General features: G+C 44.5%; 1 protein-coding gene across 1 annotated transcript in view; it reads left to right on the forward strand.

Annotated features, from left to right (window-relative positions):
- The window catches only part of CDYL2 (chromodomain Y like 2), a 71,996-nt gene extending 56,187 nt beyond the window's left edge, over nt 1-15,809 (forward strand). Inside the window, exons 6-7 of the mRNA XM_081920333.1 lie at nt 44-187; nt 10,953-15,809. Coding sequence (XP_081776459.1) covers nt 44-187; nt 10,953-11,111 — 303 coding nt within the window. The 3' untranslated portion in view covers nt 11,112-15,809. The remainder of the gene's footprint in view (nt 1-43; nt 188-10,952) is intronic.
- The last annotated feature ends 7,592 nt before the right edge of the window (nt 15,810-23,401 follow it).

Here is a 23,401-nt window from a genome sequence, read left to right on the forward strand (position 1 = left end):
CACACACATTTCAGCGTCTTGACTCAGCTATGTTTGATTGCAGGCAAATGAAATGTTGTTCTGTGGAAGGAAGCTGACGGCACAAGAAGCCTGCAGCAGAGGACTCGTCTCCCAGGTTTTCTGGCCCACAACCTTCGGGCAAGAAGTGATGTTGAGGGTGAAGGAAATGGCATCCTGCAGTGCAGTGGTAAGAAACAGGCAGTCGCTGGGATTGGCTGAGGCATGACAATGTTCATTTTTGGAAACGAAACTCACAAACTGATATAGCAGTGTGGAGACATGGATTCAAGCTTGGAAATATAAGAAACCAAAACTGATAGGTTTGCCCATTCGTATAAAAGCATCAGCTACAATAACTTAACAATATTTCTCTAACAATTTTCCATATTTCCTCCCTTCCTCCCCTGGACTTTCCTCATATTCCCATTTTGTTTTATTTCCATATTACTCACCATGTGTGTTGCTTCCCAAAATTTTCCCCATACATATTGTCAGGACTGCCTCTCGGTCCCAGCTCACAGAGGACCGACGCCCATTGGATGTTATATACAAAAGTCTTTATTGAAGTTTAGTTTCCATTTCCAAGCTTTGGGCGCGCAGACCCACGTCTTGACGCTAGATCGGCTAAGTCCCCTCTGACTCACTGCTGACCCCACACCAGTTTAAGATTCTAGCCCGGCTCCACCTCCTGCGCTGCTCTTTCCTTCGCTGGGTCCTTCTGCCCTCTGGTGTTACTTCCTTCCTGGATTCCTCTGACGCTGACCCCCCTGAATCTCGCCCTTCCTTCCGGCGGGCTTTAGGACCTGGCTCCTTGTCAGGACTCCCTGCTGTGCCGCTCGCCTCTACATTTGAACTTGGCGCGCGCGCCCAGCCGGTAACCTTCCTTCTGACCGTTTCCCCGCTTCCTGATGTGGGCGTTGCCAAACCTGACTCCTCTCCTCCCGCTGGTGGTGAGAGATTGGTCCCGACTCCTGGGACTCCCCCTCCCCACTGCGCTCTGGTGGGGAAGCTGGTCCTGATCTCCAACTGCTTCTCAGGGACTCCCCGCTGGCCCCTCCCTCCTGGGGCTTCCCCCCTGGAACCCCCTCGCTCTGGCCATGGGCGCTCCCTTCTGTGAGTCCTCCGATTCGCTAGAGAGACTTGTGGAGTGACTCTGGCCGCTGTCACTGCCTGCTCCCCCTTCGTACTCCTCCTCTTCACTCTCCATTTGCTCCCCCTCCTGTGTCTCTCTTTCTGAACCCCTGACATCCATCCCCCCCTCGAAGCCCCCCCGTCCCCCTTCCCCCTCTTCCAGTGCGGGTTCCGGGTGCTCCAGTGTAGTGGGGGTGATTTCAGGATACAGTTCGTCTCCCGAGGCATGTAGCCATTGGGATAAGTCCGGGAAGTCCCCCATGGGCTCGTCGACAGCGATCTCCTCCGCTTCCATCTCCTGCGCAGTGTGCTCAAAGTCTGAGGCCGCCCCCAAATCACCCAAGAGCCCTTCTCCCCCTGTCGCCTGAGGGGGCTCCACTTCCCAGGGTCCCTTCGGCATGTCTCTGCGCCAGCCCACTTCGGGTTGGTCCTCCCACGAATAAGATCCCCCCGTGCCAAAACCTGAGAGCGATCCCTCTGGGGAACTGCCTCCCGGAGACGCTTCCTCAGCTGAAGAGAAACCCCGGAAGGTGCTGGCTGAAAGGGTGGGTGTGAACAGACAGTCATCGAAAAAGCCCGCCGGCATGGGTTTGTGCGGGAAAAGCGTATGGAATTCTTCCTTGAGCCACTGCTCCTCCAGTTTGTAGTCCGGCACCCACCTGTTGCCGCTGGCCGGGGTGTCCTCTATGGCGAGGAGATACTCAACTCCATCCTCCCCCCACCTTGAGACTAAAATTTCTGTGGCCTCATTGAGTGGCCCCCCTCTCGGCGACCCCCCCTTCCTGGGCGCTTCCCCGAGCGGGTCTGGTGCTGTCCCTGGCGCCTGAAACCTGTGGGGCTCCCTGTAGGGTGTGAGCACTGATCTATGAAAGACCGGGTGCATTCTGGACCCCTCCGGGAGTGTCAACCGGAAAGCCACTGGGTTGATCTGCGCCTCTACTTGGTAAGGCCCTAGCTGCTTGTGCCCGAGTTTCTTCTTGGCCAAAGATCTGGCTGGAACTGCCTGGGCTGCTAACCAGACCCAGTCTCCCACCTGGATGTCTTCCCCAATCCTCCTGTGTCGGTCTGCCTGCACTTTGTAAGCCTGTTTCGCCATCTCTAACTGCCTCCTGAGCTGCTCGTGAATCTCCTGCAACTCCCGCTGCCACGGCCTCTGCTCCCTGCGGCTCCCCCTCCCCCACTGTGTCCAAACCCGGGAAGGTTCTGGGATGCCGCCCGTTGTTGGCGAAAAACGGTGTCACCCCCGTGGACCCGTGCTTCGTGTTGTTGTAGGCAAACTCGGCCAACGGTAGATAGTCCACCCAGGTCGAGGGCTGCTGGTTCGCGTAGCATCTCAGGTACTGTTGCATGATGGCGTTGACCCTCTCCGCTTGTCCGTTAGTCTGCGGGTGTCTCGCCGACGCCAGGCTGACCTTGACGTTCAGGAACCCCATCAGCTTTTGCCAGAAGTTGGAGATGAACTGGCGCCCCCGGTCAGACAAAATAGACCGTGGTAGGCCGTGCACCTTGAACACGTGGTCTATAAACATCTTAGCGGTCTGCTCGGCCGTGGCCACCTTCGCGCAAGGAATGAAGTGGGCCATCTTGGTGAACAGGTCTACTACCACGAGTACTGCCGTCTTGCCCCTCGAGCTGGGCAGATCCGTGACAAAGTCCAGGGCCACCCTCTCCCACGGTTCGAATGGTGTCTGTAGCGGTTCCAGCAGGCCCGCCGGCGGCCTGTGTACTGGCTTGGCCCTTTGGCAGGTGTCGCACCTATTGACGTAGTCCGCTACATCCCCCCTCATCTTAGGCCACCAAAAGTCTCTGGCCACCAAGTCCACCGTCTTCTCCTTGCCGAAGTGCCCCGCGCTGGGCGCGTCGTGCAGCTGTTGCAGGACCTTCGCGCGGAGGCTGTCTCCTGGTACGTAGAGGACTCCCTTGCGGAGTAGCAGGCCGTCGCGTACCTGGAATTCGTCGTCCCTCGCCGTGCCGCGGCACACCTCCTCCATCTTGGCTCGGGCGAAAGAGTCCGTCTGCAGCTCGCGGCGTACCGCGTCCAGGTCCACCGTGGCTGACGCGCATGCCCACGCCTGTGGTGTGAAAATGTGCTTGGCCGCCGCCGGTGCCTCTGCCTCCAGATACTGCGGTTTCCTGGACAGCGCGTCCGCCAAGACGTTGCTGTTTCCTGGGATGTACTCAATTCTGAAGTCGCAGTCTGCAAAAAACTCCGCCCAGCGAATGTGTCGCTGGTTCAGGAACCTCGCCGTGCGCCAGTACTCCAAGTTCTTATGGTCCGTGCGGACCTGCACCGTGTGTTTGGCTCCGACGAGGAAGTGCCGCCACGCCTTGAAGGCTGCATGTATGGCCAGCAACTCCCTGTCCCAGATGGTGTAGTTCTGCTCCGCTTTGCTGAGTTTTCTGGAGTAGAAAGCGCACGGCCTCCAGTCCCCCTGGTTGTCTTGCTGCAACAGAACGGCTCCTATGGCCCTGTCAGAGGCGTCCGTCTCCACTCTCATGGGCCTGCTGGGATTTACGTGTAACAGGTTCTCTTCGGAGGCGAAGAGCTGCTTAAGCTTCTGAAAGGACTGTTCCGCCTGCCCCGTCCAGATGAACTTCTTCTTCTTGGAACTGAGGGTGTCGGTGATGGCCGCTGTCTGCATGGCGAACCCTTTGATGAATTTGCGATAAAAGTTGGCAAAGCCGACAAACCTCTGGACTTCCTTCTGATTGCGTGGGCTCTTCCAGTCCAGCACTGCACGTACCTTGGCACTGTCCATGGCCAGTCCTTTGTCGGACAGTTTGTAGCCCAGGAAATCCACCTCCGTCTTGTCGAACTGGCACTTCTCCAGCTTGGCGTACAGCCTGTGCTCCCGCAGCCTCTGCAGAACTTCCCTGACATCTCTCTCGTGAGCCTCTTGCGGCTCTGAGAAGATCAGGATGTCGTCCAGGAAGCAGACGCACTTCTTGTAGAGAAGACCCGCCAAGACATGATGCATGAAGGCTTGAAAACAGTGGGAACCATTCTTTAATCCAAAAGGCATAACTCTATATTCATAAGTGCCCAGCGGCGTAAACATGGTCGTCTTCCACTCATCGCCGTCCCGCACGCGAATGAGATTGTACGCTCCGCGCAGATCCAACTTGGTAAAGATGCGACCCTTCCTCACCGTCGCCAGCAGGTCATCGATCTTGGGCATAGGGAAGGCCGAGGGCTTGGTTTTCAGGTTTAAGACGCGAAAGTCCACGACCAGCCTCTTCTGGGGCGTGTCCCGCTTCTTTACAAAGAACACGGGACTGCCCCCCACCGCCTTGGACTCCCGGATGAATCCCCGCTTCAAGTTGTGCTCTATGAACTCCCTGAGGTCCTGCAGTTCATCCTCAGACATGGAGTACAGTTTCCCCGTCGGCAGCGTCGCCCCCAGCAGGAGGTCAATCTTGCAGTCGTAGGGTCTGTGGGGAGGCAGCTTGTCCGCTTCCTTCTCGCAGAAGACTTCCAAAAACTCTCTGTACTTGTCGGGTACCGCTTGCAGCATGCCCAAGTTTAGCTGTGGTCCTTCCTCGTGCCCCTCATCTTCCAGGTCAGCCAGGATGCAGTGTGCTGTGCAGTAGGAGGAGCAGAAGGTCAGTTGACGTTGGTACCATGCCAATGCCGGGCTGTGCCTATCCAGCCAACTCATACCCAACACTATGGGCGTGTCTGACAGGCTGGTGACGTTGAAGCTGATGACTTCGCGGTGATTACCAATACGCATCACCATTGGCGGCGTCTGCTGCAGCACTTGCCCTCCCAGTAGCTCCCTGCCATCCACCGTGACGACGTTCAGAGGTACCGTTGCTGGCAGAAGGGCTATGCCATGTTGCTGGATGAATTCCATGCCTATAAAATCTGCATTGCTCCCAGAATCAATGGTAATGGGAATTTCTATGGTGAGCCCATTGGGAAGTTGAAGGGATGTGGTGAGCTGCACCACTGGTTTGGGTGGGAGGGGATCCGTGGGCTGCAATGTCCCTGGGGATTGCTTCACTGACTTGTCTGGCTGGCCCCCAGTGGCTCCATTTCCAGCCAGACAGTGGAGTTTTCCTGCTGTGATTCACTTTGCTGAACTGCTTCTGTTACTGTAGCTGCGGCTGCAGTGTGCTTGCAAAACCGCTGGGGACACTCTTTCGCCATGTGCTGAGCACTGTCGCAGATGTAGCACTTCCTGGTCCCTCTAGGAGGCTTCATTTTGACTGCTCTCGGCGTTAGGGCTCCAGCTGTGGACTGAGCCTTAGCACCACCTATCTCCATCGGCTCCTCTCCCCCTCCCATTTGAGGCAGGGATCTAGCCCGCGCCGCTTCCTTGGGAAAGGGAGGTGGTGCTTTCGTTGGCGTGCGTCCCCAATGCCCTTCCTCCTTGTCCCAAGGGCGTCCTTCCAGCCTCACTCCAATCGTAAGAGCCCTCTCCACCACCTCTTTGGTGGTTTGGGGTCTCTCTCCTCTTGCGATCTCATCCTTGACAAATCCATTCAGACCCTCCCAGAACAGGTCTCTGACGGCAGCTGATTCTCTCTCCCACCCAAGTGCGTTCACTAATGCAAAATAGCGTGAGTGATATTGCCTTACAGTGGCTTTGCCCTGCCTTAGTCCATGAATCTGTCTCCTGGCGATATCAACATCAATCTCAGACAAAAAACAAGCATCCATCGCTTTAACGAAGGCAACTGCATCTTGGAGGGCTGGATCCTTATCTCTCCAGAGATTGCGCAGCCACGATTTCGCCTCTCCCCGTAAATGCGAAACAATAAATCCCACTCTCTCTTCCTCATTTTTAAAGTCTTTCTCTAGCAGCTGCAGTGCATATATTACATCCGCTCTGAAGTTAGGATACTCCTGCAGGTCCCCACTGAAATGAGACACAAGGCTCCCTCCTCTATGCACCAGCCCCATCCCTTCTGGTCTGGTGGCCTGTAGCCTCTGTGTAGTTAGCACGTCTAACCTGGTTCGCAGATCCTGGCAGGCAGCAGCTGCTTCCTGTTCCTTCTTTCTGGACGCAGCAATTTCTGCGGTCAGCTGCGTCACTGCGTTTTGCAGACTCGCTATCTTCTCTTCGGTCGTCATCTCCCTGGTTTTCGTGAGCTCGCGAAGCACCAATTTTCACCCCTCGCTGCTTTCCCACACTCCACGAGGTTGTAAAATTGGTGGTTGGAGAGAGGGGACTTACTGTCCTCTGGTGTTACTTCCTTCCTGGATTCCTCTGACGCTGACCCCCCTGAATCTCGCCCTTCCTTCCGGCGGGCTTTAGGACCTGGCTCCTTGTCAGGACTCCCTGCTGTGCCGCTCGCCTCTACATTTGAACTTGGCGCGCGCGCCCAGCCGGTAACCTTCCTTCTGACCGTTTCCCCGCTTCCTGATGTGGGCGTTGCCAAACCTGACTCCTCTCCTCCCGCTGGTGGTGAGAGCATTGGTCCCGACTCCTGGGACTCCCCCTCCCCACTGCGCTCTGGTGGGGAAGCTGGTCCTGATCTCCAACTGCTGCTCAGGGACTCCCCGCTGGCCCCTCCCTCCTGGGGCTTCCCCCCTGGAACCCCCCTCGCTCTGGCCATGGGCGCTCCCTTCTGTGAGTCCTCCGATTCGCTAGAGAGACTTGTGGAGTGACTCTGGCCGCTGTCACTGCCTGCTCCCCCTTCGTACTCCTCCTCTTCACTCTCCATTTGCTCCCCCTCCTGTGTCTCTCTTTCTGAACCCCTGACACATATAATCTTACTTTTTGTTATATACAATTGTCTTTGTTTATTCAAACCCTGCCAGTGAGTCCAATTCTTTATGTTGCTTCTTTATATATGCTGTAAATGGTTCCCATTCTCTTTTAAAGCCTTTGTTATCCTTTTCATGTAATTTATCTGTTAATTTTGCTAGTTCTGCATATTCCATAAGTTTCCCTTGCCATTGTTCTTTTGTTGGTATTTCTTCTGTCTTCCAAGCTTGGGCTAATATAATTCTTGCCACTGTTGTTGCATACATAAATAATTTCCAATTTTCTTTTTTTAAATCTTGATCTAAAATTCCTAGGAGGAATGCTTCTGGTTTCTTAACAAAAGTCTTTTTAAACATTTTTTTTCAATTCATTATATATCATTTCCCAATAATTTCTAACCCTTTTGCATTCCCACCACATATGATGAAATGTACCATCTTTTTCTTTACATTTCCAACAGGTTTTAGATCCCTTTTTATACATTTTGCCACTTTCTCTGGCATAATATACCATCTATACATCATTTTCATATAATTCTCTTTCAATAAGATAAAATCTGTAATTTTTAAATTCACCTTCCACATCTTTTCCCAGTCTTCCAGTTGTATATTATGACCTAAATCCTGAGCCGACTTTATTTGTGCTGACTTTCCATTTCATCCAGTGTTTCCCCATATAACAGGAGATTATACATTTTTTTAAAGTAATTTCGTATCACTACAATATCCTTAGGGGCTACCTGGCTTGCTCTATTTCTTAGCCTGAAGGGAATAGTTAAGACTTCTTTTATGTATTTACTTTAAAATCTAATCTCATCTCTTCCAGAAACTTCCAGTAATCAGGATTGTTGGGAATAATAAAAAATATTATTATTATTATTATTATTATTATTATTATTATTATTATTATTATTATTATTATTTAATACACTGTAAGCCACCCTGTGATCTTCAGGTGAAGGGCAGTATATACATTTTAACAACAACAAAAACGTAATTAATATGCAGTGCTGTGAGGACTCTAAAAAGCTACATAAAAATATTTTGTTATTCTTGTTGCTGCAATCTTGGGGTGCTTTTTAGGGAAAGCTGGCAAGGAGGCATAATCCTTTACCTGGGACATTTTATTCAGGGATGGGGAGCCATGTTTGTCCAAGGACTGCATTATCTTCTATGTAATCCGGGGGGAGATGACATGTCATTGGTGGGCGAAGGCAAGGGCAAAAGTGGGCAGAGCAAGAAGTGCAAATTTGAGCTTTGTACAGTAGGCTAGTTTCTACAGACATTCCTCTTTCTATTCGCAATCCAGGCAAGCAAAGAGGCATTATCAGAGTTCAAGGACACGTTTCAGCCAGACAAAAAGAGAGGGTGTGAAGCAGGGTGGGTGACAGGTGTTGCTTGAGTGGGTGGGTGGCATGGGGAGATCCTCAAGGGCCAAACAGAGAAATTTGGGGAGCCTGTGGGTTGACTCTTAGGTCCAGCAATAAGCTTGGGTTGGTAAACAGTTGAGTGAACTGGTGGATAGGAGTAGTGTTAAGCACTCTCCCTCCTGCCCACCAGTTTCCCCCTGCAAATTTCTTCTCCACCCCTGGAGCGGAGAACATGTTTTCCATGTTGTCTGGCAAACATATGACAAACCCAACTTCATCAGAACAAAAAAACCATTTGTTCCTCCACCCTGTTTCCAACAGGCACCAACCAGATCCTTCTGAGAATCATCTTTGCTAAGCTTGCTTTTTATAATTTGGATACCTAAATCTGCCTTATAATGAGCCAGACCATTATTCTATGTAGCCCAGTGCTGCTTATGGAAACATTGTGGGGCTCATGGTGTCACAGGTACTAGCCAATCAAGGCTATGAGCTTCTGCTGCAGACTCAGTTTCTCAGAGATCCACTTCAGAGAGGAAATCACTCATTTGCACACACTACATTTGCACAGCCTACATATGCACAGTAAAAGTTCTTCAAGAGTAGTCCTGATTTTCAAATAATGTGTCATGTGTGGGATCTGATTTTCAACCCAAAGAAAAATAGAATATTTTTCTCACCTTTTATAATAAAAGATTGTAGCTCTGCCACACACTTCTCCAGCAAAGACAGAGCAGGTACTTGTTTCAGAGGAAAGGTTTGGAGACACAGCGAGGCACTTTTAATTAAACGAATTGCAGATAACATCTCACGTGGCATGAGAACCACAAAGAAGCACAGACTGAAAAGACACTGAAGCTCTTGCGGATTGTGCCGATAAGCACATAAATTGATCTGACAATGCCCCCAGCCGGATCCTGCATTCCCCATTGTTGTTTCCATTGTTATCCTTGTTTCTGATTTCATAAGAAGATGAAATGTAGCTATGCACATAAGGAAGCCTGTAAAACAAGGGTGGGGAGTGTCAGGCCTGTATTTCTGACCCTCAGGACCAGGGCCGGCCCAAGACATTTTGCCACTTGAGGCAAAACAGAAAATGGTTTGCCACCACTATCTCTGCTGCTGCCGCCTCCTGAGGCAACTGGGGGCAGCCCAGGGAAGCCCCAGCGCACTGAAGGCAACAAGAGAAAAAAAAGGAGGTCAGAAAGGAGCAGGCAGTTGCAGCCTCACTCTTCCCAGACAGTGGCTGTGGGCAAAAAGCACAGGAAAAGTCCGGTAGCATGGTCCTCAGGGGCCCAGATTTGCCACCCTCCCAGCTGCCCCGAACCTGCCACCTGAGGCAACTGAGGCTACCCCTCACTTGCCTGGGTAGAGGAATGTGTGTACATGTGTAGAAATGTCTGGCTTTGCATGGCAGGAAGGCAACCTGTTGTACAAAGGTACAGTGGTACCTCGGGTTACATACGCTTCAGGTTACATACGCTTCAGGTTACAGACTCCACTAACCCAGAAATAGTACCTCAGGTTAAGAACTTTGCTTCAGGATGAGAACAGAAATCACACGGCGGCAGCGAGAGGCCCCATTAGGTAAAGTGGTACCTCAGGTTAAGAACAGTTTTAGGTTAAGAACGGACCTCAGGAACGAATTAAGTTCTTAACCCGAGGTACCACTGTATATCATCCTCACAGCTCTACTCACTTTTTTTCTCAGGCTCCACCCATTGCTGGCCTGCAGCCTCAGAAGGCTGCCCATGAGGGGAGCATGGCCTTCAGAATAAAAAAGCTCCCATCCCCACTGTAACAGAAGAAGAAAGAGTGGTCAGGCGGAGAGTCACAAGCGAAGGTTACAGTGCTCAATGAGCAACCTTCCAGGGGCCACATGCCAAAACTGGCTGGGACCAGAGGCAGAAATTGAGCAGAGCAATGGGTGGGCCTCGTACTTTGATATCTTAGGCTACATTCCACCCCCAACAAAAGACAGAGGTTTCTACACATACATCTCTCCATCCAGGCATCCAATAAACAGCACGTGGAGAAGGTACAGAGTATGGCTAGTGAGGGTTGTGGCATGGAGAGAGAGGTCTGAGGGCTGGATAGAGAGGCTTTGAGGGCCACATTCTACCCTGAGGCCTGAGACTCCCCACCCTTGGTCTAGCACATAAAAGTCTGCCAGAACAAAAAGTAATTCAGTAACTGGTGGAAAACATTGCATAAAGAGGCCAACTGCACATCATGGGGCCAGGTGCTCCATAATCTGGCTTTAGCCATTGAGAAGACCTTTTCTCTTGTCCCATCCAGACATTTTTCCACCAAAGGCGAGACACAGATAAGGGTCTCACCTTCTAGTCAGAGTCCAGAGACCTTCCAAGCTGTATGGGAAAAAAGGCATCATCTTAGTTGTTTCACCCTTTCTCCAACCATCTCTTGTCACCCCATTACCCCACCATCCAACTACAGTACCTGGAAAATGAATGTGTTAGATTTAGAACCTTTCTTGCCTCTTCTCTGGAGTTGTTTGTTTCACTAACATTCAGACATTTGGTTCCTCCTAAACTCCTGATCTGGCTGCCCTCTTGCGTAGTGACACTGGCCTCACTCATAACGGGTTTTACAGAGTTTCTACCTCAGGAGCACCTATTAACACTTTTGCAGCTGCGTTCTGGGCCAGCTGATGTTTCCAAAGAGTGAATAAATTGAAATGATGAAATGGGCTTCTTAACAATTTCTTTTCTTAGGTACTGGAAGAATCTAAATGCCTGGTCCGGAGCTTCCTTAAATCTGGCCTCGAAGATGTGAATGAGAAAGAATGTCAGATGTTAAAACAGCTCTGGAGTTCTTCCAAAGGACTAGATTCATTGTTCAGTTATCTGCAAGACAAAATATACGAAGTCTGACATCCTTGCGCAACTCTGAAAGAGCAGGGAGGAAGAATGTTCCAAGAGAAAAGCGATTTCAGGCGTCACCAGGGTTTGAGAAAATAATATAAAAATCAAACCCAGACCCAGCAAATCCTTCAGAGGAATTGTGATAGTGTATCTAACATACCTATGGTTGTGTCAGTTTCCTTGTGAGTTAAATAGAGAAGTTCAGTGGCTGTTCCTAGCAGGTTTGATTATTGTTCGACAAAGGAAGAGACAGATGTATTAAGAACTGCATCTCAATGTACACTTGCCTAGAGAGAAGTGTACATTGCATGTGCTAGAAAGCACAAGTGTACCAAATCAAGGCATACTGCAAAAATCAATTGTTGTCTCTTTTTTAAAATTTAATTTATTCTTGCTACTGTAAGCAACTTATCTTTGCGTTGACCTAAGTGGCTCAATTTAGAATTTGGGCCAAAGCTACGCTTTCAGGGCCCACTTTAGAAATATTTTAATAATTTTGTTTTGTTCGTTGAAAGAATAACCATGGAAAAAATTTAAAAGGGGAGAGTATAATTTATATGTATGATGTAAAAAAAAATATTTTGGAGAAAAGAAAAAGAACCTACTTGGATTTGTGTTTTCCCCGCTCTGTTTGTGAATTTATTTAATTTATTTATTTGTGTCTTGCTCTGTGTGTGTGTGTGCGTGTGTGTGTATGTGCACAAACATACACATTTGATTATTCGTCTAGTTAATATATAATTATCATTTTCAGATTTCCCCAGATTGGACAACTGTTTTGCACGAGTACACAAGCTCTGTGGTTTACAGTAAACGAATTGAGCTGTGCGTACAATAAAAACAAGATAAAGCAGGAATGCTGTAGGGCATTTAAAAGCAGCAGAGAGTAGACATCATTTTAGATACCTTAAGAAAACCAATCAAATGCCGAAGCTGTGAGTTTTACACAAGTCTCCTCCTAACAACTTGAGGCATAGGTAGCAGGTGCTACATTTAAAAGAAAAGCTAATATGTTTACTATTTTCTTATTAGCTCAACATTAATAACAGGGTGAATGGTGCCTAACTTGTGGCACCAACAAAGGATTAAGCATTCCTTTGTGCTATGAAACTTAGAACCTTACCTTCATGAGCCTCCTTCCTCAGATGTGATGTAGTATATTTTGGGAAACGTTGAGAGAGGCCAGCAAGAAGCTGCTAGAGGATCATGAATTAGATGGGGAAAGGCTTTCATACTTCTTTCATTCTCCAGCCCTTGGTGGCCAGACTCTCCACAGCTTTCCCTCAGGACAGTCTATGGTCATTTACTATTAGAATGTGACCCTAATGAATAGATTCTTCCATTTTGCATCAGTTTATTATGTGTTTGAAGTCTCTGGAAAAATACCAGAAGGAATGCGTTCTTCAGATTAAGCAAAGAAGCTGGCAAGTCCAATCAAGATAAAAGGTGTGGGCTGTTCTAGTGCTTTGTATGGCGGCTCTGCATCTTCCGACTACTCTAAAAAATTATTGTTCTCTTAAGATTGCAAAAAAGAAAAAAAAGGAATCCTGGGAACAGACTGAGGGTTCACATTATCTCTCAGATTTCATGGAATACAGAGATTGACTCCCCTATCTATCTATCTATCTATCTATCTGTCTGTCTGTCTAGTTTGCTGCCCTTTCAAGGTTAAGTAGAACACACTTTCCATTTCTTTTTACTTTTCAGAGGTTCCAAATTAGACTACTGGGCTTGGACTTTTTTTATTTTGTTCCGTTTTTTCCTTCATATTTGGCAAAGCTCCACCTTCTAGTTAGAGCACATCCAGGGGAACCTGCGTACAAATCAATGCAGAGTGTGGCTTCTTGTTCAGATTTGTCTAAATATTTTTGGAAAGCAATATTCAAGGTGGCTTGTGGAATGCTTGTTACCCACAAGTGTTAGAAGCCAAGGCCGCATTCCTCAGTCAAGGGCTGATGCCTCCCTTATTCTCAGCCGTGAACCATCTTAACAAACCCACGAATCATTTTCGTCCAGTTGACTTCCATAGAGTCAATGTGTGAACTGGAGTCATACCCTTGAATGTACACTTGCAGGGCAAATAATTGTATTGAAATATATGGGGAAACATCTTTCAAAAACATGCTTTCATGTCTCTAAACAAGTGATGCAACCCCAAATGATGTGTTAGACATTTTGACGAACCAGTGGAAAGTCCTTGCAGCATGGGGAAATTATTGCTCTGTGTAGACTCTTGGGAGTGCGACATTTTGGGTTTTGAACAGCAGTTTTTCTTAATGTATCTGATTTTTCAACATTGTTTCTTCAACAGCATTTTCAAAACCATTTCATTTGCCTTGGCAAATTAATAGCTGAACAAAACTGAGTACCATTTCTTCATAAAAATTAACTCTGAAAGCTCTAAAGCTTTAAAAAAAAAAGAATCATGTTTAGGTGGTTAATTTAATTTCCATTTAATTTTTTAAAGAAAAATGGGCAGTGATTATTTTTTAATACACTTCCTTATTTTGTTTTCTCTTTCTATTGTCACTGGGTATTCAGCTGTATAGGTATACTGTATATATTAGACCGAATACTTTTATGAATATTCACAGTATTTAATTAAAAAATACATGCAAATTTGTTGTTAAGTATGTTATATTATTTCATGTAAATTGTTTTGTACAAATCTTTAAGGATTGGCAGTTTTTGCATTTGTAGATACGGTAAAATGAAACAATTTATTTCTGTGTGTTTCTCTTGCATGTACATTTTCGCTGTACATAAAGTGTGGCTTTAGTTGGGTAACCTTCTGTTTCAATGAATAAGCTGTCCAACTTTAATAAGTATATATTTTCAAAAATATAAACTTTTATATTTCCGTGGTAGATTAGGGTAAGCGTTTTAGGCAATCTTTTTCCACAATGGTTAACCATTATTTTAATCTCAAGCATCCTGGGGTTGGTGCCAATTGTTTTCCTCTTAGAATTCTAATACACACTTTTACACTTATATATGCAGGCAGGGTGTTGTTTTATTATTTCTTTTGGTTTTTTCCCAACCTTGAAATAACAGAGTTTAAGGTACAATTTGTAAATTTAGTGCATTTGTGAATAAGCCTTACCACTAGGTTGAATCAAACGTTGTTAACTGCATAAGTAAGATGGAGGGTCCAGTTAGATGTGATGGCAACAGACCCATGTTGTAGAACATTTATTCTTCTTGTTATAGTTGCCATCATGCAGATATAAAAATAGAGGATGGGGAAAACTTCATGCCGGCCACCTTTCTTCACACATCTTTTTCCCCACTTAAACTCCCCCCTCCGCTCAAGTTGCCTCCTCCTATCCAGACTCTAAAACCAGGTATAAGCTCTCTAGAAGAGGGGCAAGTTGCTAGGGAGAGGTGGTTCTCAGGATAGGAAACACACAGACAGAGAAAGTGTTCAGTACAACCTACCTTCTAAGGAATGTGTTATGTCATCATCATGTCTACTTAGATCTGAAGAAATTTCCTCTAACACCCCCCCCCCCGTTGAAGCATTCAGACATTTGGCAAATTTAGAATGCAAGGCCTTAATTTTTTTCCTTGTGATATGGATTAATACGGGTTGTTTCTTTCAAACAACATAGTTAGGCTTGTCGGTGTGGGTATTGTTTGATATAAACTCTGCATACTGTCCGCCCAGCCACATTACTCAATCTCAGGCTCTCTCTTTTTTCAGTGGCTGGGTCTATAAAAGTCAAATCTGACTGAAGCCAACTCTCTTTAGGAGGCACTAAAGAAGTTTACATAAGGGACTTACAGACAATCTTAATCGTAGTGCATCTAAGTACTCCGTTTCCTGGATGTGTTATCTCTGTCTACCCAATTAACTGTATGTTTTTAAGCCATACTTAAATCTCTTTGCCACTACTTTAAATACCACACGGGAATTTAATTGCTAATTCACTGATATTGTCAACAGGATTTTAACTTCTAGGGAATAATATATATAAATATATATGTATCTTCCATTAAAAAAATAAGGACCAAAGAGTTATCAATTATCCTAATGAATGAAGTTAAAAAAATGAAGCAGTTTGTCTGTACAGCAAAGGGTCATCTGTTGATTCCCTTTCAACATGCATTTTGTATCATTCATTTCAGGGATAGAAAAAGGGCAGGATAGCCATTGTGGGTCTATCTGCTTTTAACATGTTGGAACATGAAAGATAGCCAGTAAATGATGGAGTGCCTATTGGTAAGGCTTATTACCAAACTTTGGAGATAAAGCAAATAACCAAAAAAAAAAGCAGAATTGCAAATTTAATCTGTGAAGATTGTTTGATTTCTAATGAGTGTCTTGCACAAAGGAATTAAAACATTTTCTGATTAGGCCCATAAGTTATTTTGTTGTCCAAATAGCATAGAATAAGATGGGAACAGTTTCCAATATTTGTGATGAAGGAGAGTGCACAGTATATAACAAATATGAGGGTATAGGGCACCCCTTAACCACAGTGTTGTAAATAATATTTTAGAAGCTAGTTCAGTACTAGTTTCTTCTGATTTATCAAATATTGACTGTCTAGATCAAATTGTACACAATATATTTGTCAATGGTCCTGTAAACTAGTGTATGAACACATTTTTCTGGGTGCCTTAGAAGTTGTATTTTTCATGTGTGTTAATATGCAGTATTTATACATTGTGAGAAGCTGCTTTGAATAAAAACATTGAAACTTCCATTCTCTGACTTCGGGGTTATAAAAATGGTCATGGTGAGTTTTGCCAAGGAGTGTCAACGTGTATATCCATTACTGCCAACGTCAAACTTAAGGGGAAGGTGCATGCCAGATTTTCCAAGCAGTCACAGGAGCTTCTTCACTCGTGATACAGGCCTGGCATCATCACCTGGCAACCTAGGCAAATTGCTCCAGCAGGGCCTACCAGCACTAACCTCTGCCCCTCCACGTTGGACAGTTGGGTCTGTGAGCCTTCCTTTTCATATCCCCAGTGTCCTGGCATGACACTAGGTAAGACACTTTGGGGCATTGCGATTAATCAAGATACTGATCACTGCACTCGGCAGAAGAGGGCCTTCAGTGGAGATCTTGTCAGGAGATCATTTCTGCCCTCCCATTAGTCCTACTGAGGACCTTCTTCTTCCAGCAAGCCTTTTCAATCCAGGTCTTTCCCAGCCTGTCTCTGTGTTGGAATTGTTCTTACCTGTTTTATCATTTGAGGGTTTGCTGCCATGTGCCCCTTTAGGAGGAGGGTGAGATATAAATTTAATTCATGCGTAAATGTTATATGGTGGCTCTCACCCACCCTTGCAGTAAGACAGACAGGTAAGCCCATCAAGCTCAACCTAAGAGGTGCCCGCCAAAGTAACTTTTCCTAGTATTCCTTCACACCTGAAGCTGTCCCTGCACATGTCCAGAGCAAGTCAAATGATGGGTGAGTCCATATAGCATGGTCAACCATCTTACAAAACATGCCTGTTACAGCCACACCACATTATAATACTTGCTAAAAATAACACACTTCATCAGAGAGTGTGCATGAACCTTCTACCTGCATGTATTATTATTATTATTATTATTATTATTATTATTATTATTATTATTAAGTTTTCAGTTTTACAGTTGCAACATTTTCCATTCTTTTGCAGCAGTCATTTTGAACTTCCCACCCAGCGTCCCATAGCAGTTCTTTACAAATCTTACTTAGCTGCATATGCATTAATTCCTTCACCTTATTTTCCACATTCTCATAACCTTTATATTGTCAACTGTTGGTCATAAGGTACCCCCTACCTGGAATTTATATTTGAGATCAATTTTTTTGGTAATTATTCCACTAAATACTCCCACTCACTCCTCATCCATTTTATCATCTTGGTTTCTTATTTTAGATGTCATCCTTGCAAGCTTGGCATATTCCATTCATTTATTTAACCACTGTTCTTTCCCTGGGGTCTCTTTGCTTCCAATATATTGCGTATACCATACTCACAGCTGTTGTTGCGTATTGAAATAGTTTGTGGGCTTTTTGGGTAACTCATTCCCAAGCATGCCTAGAAGGAATGCTTCCAGTTCCTTGGGATTTGTGAATTTCAATTTTTAAAAAAACTTGTTTACTATCTCCCATAATTCCTTTGCCCGGTTGCATTTCCACCATAAATGAATAAATGTGCCCTCAACTTCTAGCCATTTCCAACAAAGTTTTGAGCCTCTTTTATACATTTTAGCCAATTTAACCGGTGTCAAATACCATCTATATTGCATTTTTTGCTTATTTTCTCTTATTTGATAGCATTCAGAAATGTTCAGTGTAAAATTCCATAATTTCCCCCATTCAACGATTTCGATTTCAATATTATGCCCAATGTCAATGACCCTTTTTATCATTGCCTCCTTTATAAGTTCATCTTTAATCTCCCATTCTAACAATAATTTATATAATTATAAACTGATTTTTATTAGGTCCCAAAATCCCTTTTTCAAATTCTGAACCTTTTTTATCTTTTTTCTTTATCTTTTTTAAACACTTCCCTTGTTTGAAAATAGTGAAACTAGTCAGGTATCCAGTTAGAAATCTCCTGTCTATCTCTTAATTTTATATTACCTTCTTGATATTCAAGCAGATCTTTATACTTTCCCCAAGTCCTATCCATATTTACCCTTGCTGCAACTGCTTCTACCGGTGATATCCAGCCAGGAGTTTTTCTTTCTAAGATATCTCTATGTCTCATCCAGACCTTATATAAACTTCTAATCACATGATTAAAAAATCCCTTGTGAACCTTGGTTTTTTCATACACATAGGTACACATGCCACCCATAAATCAAATTGGCCCCTTCTAAATCCAATATGTTCACATTCTTCAGTTCAATCCATTCTTTCATCCAACTTAAACAAGTTGCTTCATAGTAGAGTTTCAGATCCGGAAGAGCAAATCCCCCCTCTTTGCCTTTCATCTATTAATATTTTATATTTAATCCTCATTTTTTTTCTTTTGCCATAAAAAAATTGATACATCTTTTTTCCATTGTGTAAAGCCTTGCTGCAATTAATTCCTGGACTAATTGATCAGTTTCTCATGTCATCCACGTTGTGAAACTATGACTATCAGGTCTGGAACAAACCTGGCTCAGAAAATGCAGTTTGAATTGAAATGGGTGTCAGCTATTGTATTTGAGCTAAGTGGACATCAAATCTGATCCAGCAGGACTATTCCTATAATAGGGACAGTCAAAGCAAATGGGAAATTGACAACATCTGGAAGACCAAAGATTCCATCTTCTCTGGTGTATATTTGCTTGAGTTCCATTTGATATTCCCGTTTGATACATTGTGATACTTCACTTCCAAATATTTAAACAGTCAATATTTAGCAGTATTGAGTAACTAAAACAAATCTTTAACATTTGATATGCAATGGTATTTTGTATTTCATAGCCTTTTGCAGGTAGCGTGCAAACACACACACACACACACACACACACCATTGTTTTTACTGGAGGGAAGTGAGGAAATGAGGAATTTCTTTTGTTTTGGCAGATGTTCCATATTTCCTGCTGTTACAGGGAATTTTACATCAATGTGCAGGTATAATAATATTTTACCTGTATGCATTATTTACACGCCGACTGCAGCGTGACTTTGTTCTAAAGAAAAGATTGCTGAAAGGTGCTGAAATGTGCTGGAGCAGGATAAACGTATTCGGTGTAATTTCCTTGCTCAGCTCCAAAGGTGTCAAAACAATATTTTATGTTGGTACTTCCTTTTGTTTCATTTGTCATTCTAAAGCAGACACTAAATTTAAATGAAAGCGTTGTAAAACATTTATGTGCTATCATAAGGAAATGCTTTGCTTTACAATCATGCAGGCCATTAAAAAAAAAAAGGAGTTCATAACGTGAAAACCATTTCATACGAGTGAAGGAGCCAGGGGAAGGATTATCAAAATGAAACAACCAGCTCCATCCAGTGCCATTCATGGTGGGTCAGTCCGTGCAATGCTTCCTTGTAGCAGCTACCCACCCTCACCTCCAGCCTCCCTGGGGCCGGTACCATGTGCAGGAGAGTGTCCATAGCTAACACAGAGTATCTCCCTCTGCTCAGCCCACTCTTCCGCTTTGAAAAAAAACTGCCATGAGACGAGTTAGTTATTTCCACAAGGCTGCCCCTTATCAATCAGCCTCCAGTCTAAAGTGTTTTGTTTTTAAGACAGAAAAAATAATGGAGTTTTAAGGAAAAGATGTGTGTAAGTGACAGAAATGAACCCAATTCAGTCAAGTGATTGGTTAATCTAGTTTAGGATTGTCAACGCTGACTGACAGCAGCTTTCTGGGGTTTGGGGCTGTGGTCTTTGCCATCACCTTTTAACTGGAGATGCCAATCCTTTAACTACCCAATCCTTTTAACTTGAGGTGCCAGGAATTCAAAGTATGAGTTCTGCCACCAAGATACAACCCATCATTTTCCTAATTACTCCAATCCCCTCAGCCTTGTTCTCTCCTTCCTCCTCATCCATTGCTGCCTCCTTAACTCCCTCTCTACATCCTCAAGTCTCCCACCATCTCCTGTTCCATGTTCGACACTCCATCCTCCTGACATTCAGGATTTAGATACCTCCTCACCTTCCAATAGTGCAAGCCAAATTTGGGGTGGCCTGTAGCTTCCCAATGCTTGCTGCCAAAGTCACTTGCAGCTGCTGGTGCCTGCAAACAGACTAAGTCAAGACCAGCAGCATCAGGAGAGGAAGGAGAGGGTGCACGAGATAGCCCTCAACAGCTGCCTACCCAGACTAGTATAGCAATCAAAGTAGAAGTTGTTCAAACCCTGGCATTCTTGTTCAGTCTATCCACCAGTGTGTTCTGTATCAAATCTATCAGCATACATACTTGCACACATATGATTCCTTACCAAGTGCTCCTTTCTGATCATGTCAGTTGTTTGGGTCTTAAGAAAACAGGAGACTGCCATACCAAATCAGATCATTAGTCCATTTTGCTAAGTATTGCCAACTGACTGGCGATGGTTCTCTGGGGGTTCTGGGGTGAGTTAGTCCCTGCCCTACCTGGAGATGCTGGGGGTCAAACGTGGGACTTTTTGCATGCCTAGCAGATGCTCTTCCATTGAGCTATGACCCTTCCCTTTAGTTCCAACTGGCGTCCCCAAAGGAGATTCAGTTACCAGTGGTACCAAAGAGACAAAGATGAGGCAGACACACATACACACACACACACACACACACACACACATACCCTGTGTGAATAATAATTATTGAATAACTGAATGGTGGACAAGCACTGTCTTGTTAATCAGAAAGCTGTATTGTATGCTAATAAGACCTCCTTATTCTTAGCCTACTAAACAACGTTACAGTCTAATTATTCCATCTCCTCCTCAACTGCATGTATATATTAAGTTCCTAATATGCTCAAAATCCATAGTGAGTAATTATGCATATTTTCAAACTGGTGCATTGAAACTTCTAAAATTTCAAAAGATGTGTTCGTTTAAGATTTTCTGGAAATGGTTTATTGGATTCCCTTTGAATTCTATGAACTTCTCTATAACTCCTTGACACTTCAAGTAGTGAATGATATCTCTGAGTCTTTACTTCCCATCAAGATACTTTCCTGTCTGTTTCGATTTACTTTCACCTCCTTCAGTTATAGTAACTGTATGACAGGTAGACAGATGGATAGATACATTAATATAAAGTTTTTAAAGCGTTTGAGAAAATTTGAAAATCCTGACAGTCAGGATTCATGCTGTCCATAGGCTTTTTATCCTGCTGTTTGTGTCCAGAGATTGTGTGGGCTTAGGAAACACAGGGATTGTCTATCATATGAGAGAAATCCAATCTTTTTAAGGTTTTTGTGCAGGAGCACATGGCAGAACAAGATGCTCTGTGGTGTATTTGTTTGAATAAAGCTCTTTTAATGAAACTCATCTTCATTCTTGGTGCCTGTTATTGGACCCAGAAACAATACACTACTTACTGCCCACAGCTATTTTTAAAAGAAAAACTTAAACAGACAGGAGATTAGTGTATGGATCCTTCATTGTCTCATCTTCTTTAGACCTGTTAGTCTAATCTGCATTGAAATTCAAACTGTGTGGGAACATGACAGTATTTATAAGAATATTCAAATATTCACTTATATCATCCTATGAGCAAGGTGATCATAGGTGCTTAATAAGTTTCAGTGTATCTTTTATCTTTGTTGGAAGCCGCCCAGAGTGGCTGGGGAAACCCAACCAGATGGGTGGGGTACAAATAATAAATTATTATTATTATTATTATTATTATTATTATTATTAGCCAATCAGTGATAAATCCAAGAATGGAGGCATCATTCTCAGTTCTTATGACTTAACCTTCGCAAAGAGGAGGGAAAGACTGCAAACAGAAAGACACTTTCACAATTAAAAGGATTTGGGGTGCAGGCTGGCAAAACAATTACCGGAAGCCTGCAATTACACAGAAACCCTTAATTGTACAACCTGAATTTGCTGATATGTGGTTGAATCCCAAAAACCCCAAATAGTTAAGAACATAAAAAGATCTTGCTGGATCAGGCCAATGGCCCATTCTAGTCCAGCATCCTGTTCTCACAGTGGCCAACCAGAGGCCTGTGGGAAAGCAGTAAGCAGGATTAGAGCAAAGAGTATTCTCGCCTCCTCTGGTTACCAGCAACTGGTGTTCAGAAGCCTACTGCCTCTGAATGTGGAGGCAGAGGATAGCTATCATGGCTAGTGGCCATCAATAGCATGGATTGGTCTAATCCTCTTTTAAAGCCATCCAAACTGGTGGCCATCATTGCTTTCTGTGGGGCGAGTTCTATAGTATACGCTGTGTTTACAGTCTGGAAGCACCTTCCGAGTGGCGGTCAGCAGTCACGTGTCTTTGAAGCAATGGAAGAGCCTCTTGGTGGGGGATGTGCGTGTTCTTCTTGAGTTCTTGGCCATTATGAGTCTGGTGGGCAAACAATTATCGAGGAGGAGGTTACGCCTGACTTTCAATCTCTGTCAAACAGCTCACTCCAGCTGCACAGGAGACCAGGAGATGAAGGCTTTGCATAATGCCGCTCTTGACTAATTAGGCATGGGGAGTGAGTTTTCCAGTGATGCCATTATCCATTTAATGACCTCTTATAGAAAACGGATACCCTGGAGCTTGTTTGGAAGGCTATGTAATCTGTAACCAGAAGGCTGGAAAGATAAGGCAGTGTACCTCTTCTAATATCTTTGACTGATATAAGGCTGCAGTGTTTAGTCAATTAATTGGTACAATTCAATTGATTAAAAACGTTTTAATCAACTAAAAGGTACCCCCATGTTTTCCAAAACATTTTTCTGAGACTGGCTGTGAATTAAATGTTTACATATTCTGTAATTTTAACAGCTCCTCCCACCCCACTCCAGCATCCCCTTTTCCCTTTGTATGTATGTGTGTCTTATGGTTTATAAGGCCAAGGGCAGGGACTATCATTTTTATTTTTATTGATCAGCAAGCCATTACAGGAGCATTTTTGGCTGAAGAGTGAGGCAGAAATGCTTTAAAAAATTTTTTTAAAGTAGCTAATGTTTAAAATAATAGTGCCCTGATTAAGAAGGCAGGAGATTGTTGTTTTTTTAAAATGCATACATACATACACTGCGTGTCATCTACCTCTAGACATACTCAGAGAAAACCCACTGAATTTAATGAACATGGCTAATATAGGTCTATTAATTTTAATGAGTCTACTCCAGATAAAATGGAAAAAATATGGATATAACCTTTTATCATTTATTATTATTATTATTCTTTTGTATTATTTTGTGGAAGCAGCAGAGTTTTTACATTAAAAGAGGCATTCCTGCCCATATTGTTTTACATTGCTGTTTCTATACAACTGTTATTTTAAATGTTGTGGTGCTTTTGCACCAGGAGAGCAGCATATAAAATGTACATACATACATACATACATACATACATACATGGGATTGCTGATATGAATAAATAACTAAAAAGACAGCAGAACACAGAAGCATACCAGCAAACCACCAGCTACCTTATTGCACAGTCCTAGCTATGCCTGCAAATCCATTGATTTCAGTGGGACTCCTCCTGATGCAAACACGCACAGGATTGAAGTCTTAGGCTACTCTAGGGAAGCCACAGAAATCCCAGTTCCTACACTAGATTCCTCTCTCCACATTGTATGCCTAGTGCAGTGGTGGAGCTTCATGCTCCAGCACCGGGGGGCAGAGAGCAGGCGGGGACGGGGCTGGTGCGCATCCTGGGGCCATGGTGTGCCACCCTTAGCACCCAG

Source organism: Podarcis melisellensis (assembly GCF_964234715.1).
Source record: "Podarcis melisellensis genome assembly, chromosome: 8".
NCBI classification, from domain to species: domain Eukaryota; kingdom Metazoa; phylum Chordata; class Lepidosauria; order Squamata; family Lacertidae; genus Podarcis; species Podarcis melisellensis.